This window comes from Adiantum capillus-veneris, chromosome 22 (genome assembly GCF_014529385.1).
Source record: "Adiantum capillus-veneris isolate H3 chromosome 22, ASM1452938v2, whole genome shotgun sequence".
Lineage (NCBI taxonomy): Eukaryota > Viridiplantae > Streptophyta > Polypodiopsida > Polypodiales > Pteridaceae > Adiantum > Adiantum capillus-veneris.
The window spans coordinates 101,045,101-101,055,040 of record NC_140952.1 but is presented as its reverse complement, the minus strand read 5'-3'; the positions used below and the strand labels follow the sequence as shown (position 1 = coordinate 101,055,040).

Below are 9,940 nucleotides of genomic sequence, written 5' to 3'. Positions count from 1 at the left end.
TTCCTAGTGGACGCCCCAGGGAGGAGAGACAGGGTTCAAACACCATAGTCTCACATTAATTGATAGTAAGTGGTGCATATTGTTAAGGGTTCTTTCCCATCCAATAGACTAGCGTAGCCTCATGTTTGCCATTTTTGTAATTTGGCATCTCCCAAGTGAAAAAATATTTTCATTGTCACACACCAAAAGAGATGAGTGTTTATGGCAAGTTGTTAGTCTCCCACTCTATAAGGACCAATACACCGCTATGCCACATACAGACACGCATAAAAACATAAAGATCCCACTCCGTGTAACTTGGGTTATCTTTCTTTTAATTGGGGCCCCTCTCTCGCGATTGAAATTTGGTGTGATGACACCGCAATCCCCGCTTTCACTATTTATGTCTTCTCTTCCCTTATTGGTTCGAATTGAATCCACAATTCAGTCACGTGATCAAGCATGTGATGTGTATGTGACTAGGGGGAGTAAAAAGGACTAAGTTGAGCTATAGAATACCAAACACCATGAGCCTTTTTTTTTAATGGGACCAATGAGCCATGAGTGTTGTTGAATAGTAGCCCACATTACCCATGATCCACTCATCAGCGACCATCACAAGAAGACCTATTTTAATATGTTTATGCTATCCATATGGTGTACAAGAGAAATCTAGTCAGTGAGTAAACATGCAACTCTAATAGGCAACAACTTAGTAAAGAGAGAGGGAGAGCGTATGAAGCCTAATAAAATAACACCAATGCAAATTAACCACTACCCAACCTCATTGGGTATATGGAAATTGGATGGAAAAGGCTCACTTTTCCTGCAAAGTGATGGTGGCAGTATGAAATGGGCCCATTTTTCCTACATAGTGAAGGTGGCAATCTAAAATGGGCCGTGAAAGGTGCATTGGAACGCTTCAGCACAAAGACGTGGTTGCATTTTCTCCACATAACGGTCTTGTCCAAGTTACCAGCTTTTTTTAGAACTCATATGTTGTCTAGGAGAAACTTTGCCTCTCTAGACTTAAGGGGTGGTTCAGACTGCGGAGACAACCATAGTGAGCATGAAGTACCTCAGATGGGGCATTAGCTCATTTGCCAAAAACTTTGAGTCTTGTCTAGGCTTTTCTTAGAACTCATATGTTGTCTAGGAGAAACTTTGTCTCTCTAGACTGAAGGGGTGGTTCAGACCGCAGAGACAACCGTAGCGAGCAGGGAAGTACCTCAGATGGGGCATTAACTCATTTGCCAAAAACTTTGAGTCTTGTCTAGGTTGCCAGCTTTTTTTAGAACTCATATGTTTTCTAGGAGAAACTTTGCCTCTCTAGACTTAAGGGGTGGTTCAGAATACGGAGACAACCGTAGTGAGCAAGGAAGTACCTCAGATGGGGCATTAGCTCATTTGCGAAAAACTTTGAGTCTTGTCCAGGTTACCAGCTTTTTTTAGAACTCATATGTTGTCTAGGAGAAACTTTGCCTCTCTAGACTTAAGGGGTGGTTCAGACTGCGGAGACAACCATAGTGAGCAGGGAAGTACCTCAGATGGGACATTAGCTCATTTGCCAAAAACTATGAGTTAGTTTTTCAGGACTCGCACACAACAGGCGGCCTCATCAGCTTGGAAGAGAGCTTGTTCGTGTAAGTTTGCAGCTTCAAAAGCGGGCACGCGTTGATCTCAAAACATTCCATGTAGAAGCTCTAGAATCTAGCCATGCTGCCAACGTCTATTTGTTGTTCAGTTTTCTTCCAGTTTTAACTTATCCTTCTCGGCTTTGTGTGTGGACTGCTTGGCTATTCAACCACCTTGACTACGGGCACTTAGGCCGTGTTCAAACTGCACAAGAGATCCTTCTAAAAACATTGAAGGTCAACAAAGCAAAACCGTGGGCATTTTGCGAAACATACCTTATAGGGGGGATATGAGACAAAAAGAAAGAGAGTCTTCTAGGTGTAGAACCAGCCGTTATTCTTATAGAGAATGCCAATCCTAGGACCTAGTTCACTTAGTCTAGCGCTTGACTCCCCTTTATTATTATTTGAGCTTTTAACGTGACTCGAAGCGACCGCTACATCCAAAACGACCCAGACCTCTCTCTCTCTCTCTCTCTCACACACACACACACACACACACACACAATGCACACACAGCTTTTCCTCCCTTTGGCTCTTGCTCTATAATATGCGCATTGGCGCAATTTGCGAATATTCTCTCTCTCTCTCTCTCTCTCTCTCTCTCTCTCTCTCTCTCTCTCACACACACACAGAGACACACACACACACAACACAGTAGTAGAATATAGCCTAGAGGTGATTGGAAGTCAGGGCTTCCGAACTGGCACATGGCACCTTTTAAACTGCTCTCTCTCTCTCTCTCTCTCTCTCTCTCTCTCTCTCACACACACACCCAGTATAAACGCGCGCGCACACATGCCCATGATACAACACGCCGACACTCTCTCTCTCTCTCTCTCTCTCTCTCTGTCTGTGTGTGTGTGTGTGTGTGAGAGAATGAAGGTTTTTAATGTTTGTGGCTTGCGGTTCAAATTTCACTTGATGCAAGCTTGAGGTAGGGTGGTGCAGCGTTCCTGCATGCATGCAGAGACGTAGGATGCCTGGAGGCTGGAGGGCAATACAACGCACGATAAGACAAAGGAAAACGAGAGAGCTGGCACGTCCAGAATTCTAATTTGTCTCAAACCGTGTTACCCTTGGTCCCTTGTACGTACCCTCCATCCATCTTTTGCTTAAACACTTGCTGAGCTCACATCACTCACGAGTCACATGCACGCTGCACCCCTCTTCACTCCCCAAAGTTCAAATCAAAGATGCCTTCCTCAACCTTCCACAACACATAAATAACATAAGGTACTTTTCACAATAATGTTATTGATGTTTCACAATATAAGAGACTTTTCACACTGAACATTTTTTGCCTCCAAAAACCATTTGGGTTCTAGAGTGGTGGAGCAACGATTGTTGTTGTTGCTCTTTCTCGGTCCTTCATGTAGAGCTTGTTGATGGTGAACACATGTCTTTTTTTGGTTGAACATAAATGTTTTGTGAAGGTAATTTTTTATAAATATTGTAAACGAGTGTTTTCATCATTGTAATTTGGTCTCTTCATTTAATGAGCTAATGACTTCCTTTTCAACTTCTGTTTAAAGTGTACTTCTTAAGTTGTGAATCGTCCTTTCATTTAAGGATCTCAATAACTTCTTTTCAACTTTTGGTTTTAATATACAAATGCCATCTTTCATCTTTTTAGATGCCCCCACACACTGAGGTAATCAGACGATGTGATTGATTTGACACTTGCTCACATATAAACATGCAAGGGAAATGGGGGGTAATTAGTTGGTAACATTTGCATATCTATCGTGCTCAACCATGTTGTTCATGTTGAGCCCTTGTGCGCCAAGTTTGATGTCTCAATCACAAAGCAAGACCAGGCTTGGGCTATCATGACTAAGGATATGATAGACAAGGCAAAACTTTGCTCGGAAGGTGGTCAGTGGAAAGGGATCGAGGTGCACGATAAATTATTAGCCCTGAGGTAGGCTATTCTAAGACTGAGTGGCATCACAGGAGAGCTAGTGTGAAAATGCAATAGAGTAACATGGGCACTGGAATGGGGTGAATTAATTAATCAGATGCTTCCAAAAATCCATCTCGCATTGATCCCTCTGGTTGTCTAAAGCTGCTAGGGTTATCCTTAACCCTTACTAGAGAGAAACTGCAAGAAGGATGAACAATGAAGGACTTCAGTGGTTGAGCCACTTCTGGGATAGAAATAACAAGATGCTGGAAATCCTTTAACCAGGTGGCTGCCCAATTTCAACTCAATATTAAATAACACTGAGAAGCTACTTGTCAACAGGGCTATAGAAGGCTTGGACAATGTTATTCTGTCGATATGTGAATCTACTTTTAAGTGGAAAACTTGGACATGGCCCATGAGTAGTTATTTCTCTAAACCCCATACCAAGGGCATTTACCAAGTGTTAATATACACGAGATTGATTGGTTTGCCCCTTTCAACAAACAATGGAAGAAGCAATGGTCGGAGGCTCGATAAGTAGAGGTTACGAAGAACATTTGGAATCCATAGTGGCCTCAATTTATGAATATATTTTTGTGAAAGGTGCTATGGGGGCCTTGCCGACTCACGTGGTATCCGGCCCGATAGATGTGCATAGTGTAAATTGGCTAGCAAAGACCTCGCCCACATTTTTGTCGAATGCCCGACTATTAGAGGCCTTGCTGAAAAAATGTGCAAATGGATACAAAGAACGTGGAAGATAGGGTTTTTCAAGAAGGATATGTACCTTGGTGGCAAACAGTTTTGAAGTTTTGCACTTTTAATTTATATCAAATTGTCAAATATTGTTTCTTCAGTAATATTTGGAAGACCAAGAATTGTCGTGTCTTTAAAAGCGACCTTTCTGTGGCTAGCTTTTGAGAGATTGTACAAGAAAGCAAGGAGATTATTTATATGGTAGGTAAAAGGCATAACTGGATGATTGGCTTAGGCGACTCTGCCATCTGCCGGTTGAGCCTTGCTTTGTAAGGATTGTGCTTCTCATAATAGTTTGCTACTAGGTACTTTTAACTAAGCTCGGATGTATGCATGAGCTTGCGCTGATTTGTATATTTCTTGGTGATGTTATAATTCAATCATTCACAATCGTGAGTTTTGCAACTATAAAAAAAAAAACATTCTTATATCTAACTACATCTCTTGGAGGTCAAGTTATTTGAGAGGGGGGAGTAGGTAGGTAGGTCTTTGTGAGTTTCTCACATGTTGTCAACAAGGTTGAACAATTGAAGGGACCCTAATCAAGTGGTCAAATTGTCCATGTACAATCTCAATGGTATCAAATCTATATTTATTGACTAGACACAGCTTCGAAAGTATAATTATGTAAGGATTTCTTGTAATAAATTCCATGTGCACTCTATCTTGAGAACTACATTAGACTAACTTAATGAGAATCAACTGTAAAATTAACACAACAACAAAATAATACTCTTCAAAACATCACAAACCAGAGACCAACAATACAAAAATCACTCCATAATCCATCAGCAATGGCAAGTATTTTTCCATGAATAAGTTCGGCTCTTGGCCAAGCTTTTCCATAGATAGATCAACAACAATTAATATCAATCATGTAGAAGTGAGTATTACGTAGTACGCGTTTAGTAGTGGAACCATGCAATTCTTTAATATAGTGTAAAAAGGTCGAGTTTGCGTTCCAAGTTTGTGTTCAATGGTTGCAACCCAAAAGTCCACAAATGACCTTTCTAACTTGGAACATCCATGTTTGCCTTCACCACTATATATTGAATTCTCTGCAAGTGCATGTAGGTGTACTAAAACAAGTGTGAGCCTTGTACTAAAACCAGGTGAAGGCTCAAACTGGCATTTTAAAACATAAGGTTGAAAAAGGAAGTAATGAGACCCTTAAACATGAAGAGACCCATGTGCAAATTGAAAATGCTATTCCAGAGCAAAAAGTTGAAATGAAGTCATGAGGCCCTTTAATGAAGGGACCCATTTAAAAACTTAAATAAAGAGGGGCATTCAAAAAATTGTACTCCTTCCTCCCTTTCTCCTCTATGGCATGTTTAAAACATGCCAAAAAAAAAAACTATAAGTCTTGTTAAGGTATGATGTGTGATCAACCTAAAGCTACTAAAACAACCCTAAATCTATACGAACAATACAAGATTAAGAACAATCTAAGACACACTTTAAAACCTGAATTATACTTTGATGATAATAATGAGGCTATGCAACACTTATAAAAACAAGGCCAAAATGATCTCTCAACAGGACCACCCAAAATTATAAGAAGGTTTCTACTTCAATTTGTAATGAATGATATCCCTTTTAAAACAGAAAAAAACAAGAAGTGAACTTTTTTTTTTTTTTGGCAAAACTCAGTTGTAAGTGAATTATATTGATCATCTCAAAAAATTACAAGAACTTGCCATGCTTGTGCCGAGCCATGACACCATCCAGAGACCAAACTTTACAAGCTAAAAGGAAGGGTCCATATAATTGCTTCAAGTTCGGTTAGTGATCAACCCTTCTATCACTATAAGAGATTAAAGTTCTAAACCCTAAAACTGCACAAATCATATAACAAAAACAAATTCTTGCCCATATTTTTTATCATAATGAGACCATACAACAACTACACTTGTGGTAGAATTATATGAAGGCATGTGCTTTGCAACTATAAGGGATCCTCACAAAAGAAAAACAGAAAATCAATGTATAATTTTTTCATACGACAACCATACTATGGGAAAAAAGTATGATTGAGATCCCCAAGAGATTCGATATGTCAAATATTATCCGAAGGAACCGCTGAAAACATGCCACACATGACAATTATATGTGCGAAATCCTGATAGAAAATGCTTTAGAATCTTGTGCAAGCAATTGGCTACTGATTTTGGTAGAAATTAGACAATTTTTCAAGTCACCTTATAAATGGCACAAGCCGGTGCCATTCCTAGTAGCGGTCCACAACTAATTAATGTAGAAAAGATTCTTCACTGCAGATTAATTGGCATAAGTCCACAACTAATTGATGTAAAGAAGGAGTACAATGGGAAGAGACAATATCAAGGCAAAGAGATTAAACACAACAAGCTTTACATTATTTTGTTCATGATAAAGTTAGTGGTTATGAGATCAAAATTATCAGTGGAAGAGGTTATTTTTTGCTCCCCTTGCTGAGCTTGAGGGGTGCCCAAAAGAAGAGAAAAGGCCTTGAGTTACCTGCTATATTTCATAGCCAAAGAGCCCCTGCGTCTTTGAGGAGAGGAATGAGCGAGCCATTGATGTGGGCAGACATGACCTTATCCAGGCCGCCGAGTAGCTTACCGCCGACGAAAACAGTGGGGACATTAACGCTCGGGGAAGAGGATGGAGACGTGGATGACGATGCCGATGATGAAGATGAAGATGATGGGTAGCTATGGAGCTCACCGTGCACACCTATATCGCTACTATTGTTACACAGAGGTATTAATGATATCAGGGCCTCTTGCAGCCCTTCATCATCATCAATCTCATGGATGGCAGGGCTTACTCCCAAGCTGCAGAGAAGCTTGCAAACCACATGGCACATGCAGCAAGAGCTCAATGTGAATACGACCACTGCGCTCTCTCCCGCTAAGCGCTCAAGCTTGCAGCCGTGGCCGGCAGACCTGCAATGGAGACCTCCGCCGTCGACTCCGGAGCTGCTGCTGATGCAGGATTGATGGGCGTTGGAGCTTCTGCTTGCTGAGATAATATGGCTTTCACTAGAGCAGTGCATAGTTGGCGATCCCTGTGTGTGTGTGTGTGTGTGTGTGTGTGTGTGTGTGGAAGAGGGGGATCAGAGAGAGACTCTTTCCTCCCCAGCTGTGAGAGCGAAGGCCCTGCTTAGATTTGGAGGGGCCACCCTCACCGCTCGCCCTCTCTTAATACCTTGCTAATATAAGCTCTCCCCCTTTGAAGTTAAGCCTGCTGCTCGCAATGTGGAGTTTCACACGCTCACGTCCAACTTGCAGTGTAAACGCTTACATACTACACTACAACGTGGCTTTTATAATGCGCTTATCTTCGTACCACTTTTACAAGGGTTTTTCATTCTTTCCTTTGAGTACAGCGAGAGAAAACAAGGTAAAACAAAAAGCCGGTCGAACCCCAACACTAAATACAGAAAAGCTCCAGCATTGTGACATCCAGTGTTCAGTTCTTCGATAGTTAATACCAATGAGAATAAATCTTAGTCGTTAGATTATGGGATCAAACCCTAATGGCATGACAGCTTTCTACTCCCAATGGGGGTGTTTCCTTAGAGCCGAGTCGCACTCTAGGCTAGCGGGAATAATGAGGATAATCATTTGCCAATTTCAGTGGAGTTCGTGTCTGGTTGCGAAGAAATCAAAGCCTGCTCATAGCTTTGCTAGTGCATTGAAATTCAAGGGTATTAAGCTACAGATACGGAAGGCTAGCGCTCCCCTCATCTTAAGGGCTTCCTAAGCCAATCCTCGCGCTCCAAAATTTCGGAGATTTTTCCTATAAAATCTCATTGTTCTCTGTTTTTCTATGTGTGAGACAGTGCGGCCGTCTTATAGGTTTTCTTGGCGTTGCCTCCACTAGTACTTGGTGCAACCAAGCTCTTATTTGTTCCCGATTTTGTTACACTGTAAAATTGTCGCGTCATTCGTTGCCTATGTATCACTCCTAAAGCTGCGGCTTTTACTGCAAGTAGATGTTGCCTACAGCTATCTGATGTGCCCCTTCGAGCTCAAAACGGTGTGGTGTGGAGGTCGTAATTGCTTAGCTGGCCCTGTATAGGGGGTTTTACCCTAGGGATCAATGCATGCTAAGGTGGTACACTTTTTGTGGTTAAAAAACAAAGCTTCAATGCTTGTGCTTTTTAGCACTTGTAAACCTTAAATTTTAAATCCCGAGGGGACAATGATGATGCGAAGAGGGAACGTTGCCCAACTTACCTGTTACAAGAGCCATAGCATGTTTAGGTGGTACCAAAAAGGAGTGTCTTGGACACTCCTTTGGGAGGAGTTGAAATGGGTGGTGGGTTATTCATTTTCACTTCATATATAGGAAATATAAAATCTTTTTGGCTAAGAGGTTGGAATTTAGGCGAGCTGAAAATTCTATTTCACTTTAATACTAAAGCTTAAAATAGCAAACTGCCTGCGCATTTAAATTCCCTCTCGCCGCCACTCCTCTGGGCTCTCTGTAGCGCTGCCTCAATGGGTCCCTCCGCCTCTTGTGCCCATCTCTCTCTCTCTCTCTCTCTCTCTCTCTCTCTCTCTCTCTCTCTCTCTCTCTCACACACACACACACACACACACAGAGTCCTCCATAGCCGCTGTAGGTGCTTGCAGGCACAACACCCCGGGGCTATTTATACTACGTGCCTATTTTAAAAACCCCCACCCCCCTCTGTATGTATACATTTTGATACATTTTGATCTTTCAATACTCCTCTCTGGTTAACTCACGTGATAGCATACACATTCTAAAAAGTGACAGCCCAGGGCACAACACAAAGCCATATCAACCAGCTCCTCATTGCCAGCCATATTCAGCTTCAACGAAACCTCTCTCTCTCTCTCTCTCTCTCTCTCTCTCTCTCTCTCTCTCTCTCTCTCTCTCTCTCTCTCTCTCTCTCTATATATATATATATATATATATATATATATATATATATATATATATATATATGAGTACTATGGCACTGTTTTGACTGTCTTCATTGTCGTGTCATTAGCATCCTCGCATGCTCCACATGGAATCACATAATACTCATAATGGCAGTACAAACCCACTTTACCTTCCTCCATTATCTGCTACACAGCATATCCCAAGGGATCGTCTGCCAAATCTACGAAACTATTGGGTTGCAAAGAAGAGGGAACAAAGAAACATGCAAAAAAGGATGGCACGAGCGTTAGAGGATGATGACACTGATGAGCAGGAGGCAAAGAAAATTTGTAGGGAAGTTGCTAAGTGTTGGCATAATCAAACAAACGGGCTTTCTGAGGGTCTTTAATGGAGCATTCTACAGCAACTTCGCATTCATCCAACGTTCTCAGTGTTGCAACCCACATCGGAGACAGTTGGGAGGCTGATTTTCTGTAACATTTTTCATAAATTGTCTGAGGTGAAGACTCCTCATTCAGACAATGATCTATTTTTGAAACGGGCTATTGTTCATGGCATGCCTCAATGGAGTCAATGGGGCTGACAATGGAATGAGCAATAATGACGTTGCGAAGACATTAGGACTTCATCGAAGAAATGTCGTGGGTGCCAGTATCCGGATGCAAACTAATATGGAGGAGGGGTCACTTCCCTTGTTAACATCAACAGCATAGGACCTGTACCTTAATAATCGAAATCAAAGAAATCATGTTTCAAT

At 41.6% G+C, this 9,940-nt stretch overlaps 1 protein-coding gene across 1 annotated transcript; it reads right to left on the bottom strand.

Moving 5' to 3' along the window:
* Nucleotides 1–6,620: 6,620 nt before the first annotated feature.
* LOC147429918 (putative glutaredoxin-C14) lies at nt 6,621–7,527 on the bottom strand. Its single transcript, XM_086495361.1, has one exon. It carries the CDS (start codon nt 7,316–7,318, stop codon nt 6,788–6,790), a length of 531 nt encoding a protein of 176 aa, XP_086351487.1. The 5' UTR covers nt 7,319–7,527; the 3' UTR covers nt 6,621–6,787.
* Nucleotides 7,528–9,940: the final 2,413 nt, after the last annotated feature.

Excerpts from the sequence above, each read along its gene's own strand:
- LOC147429918 (XM_086495361.1), bottom strand. The coding sequence starts at position 7,318 with ATGCACTGCTCTAGTGAAAGCCATATTATCTCAGCAAGCAGAAGCTCC.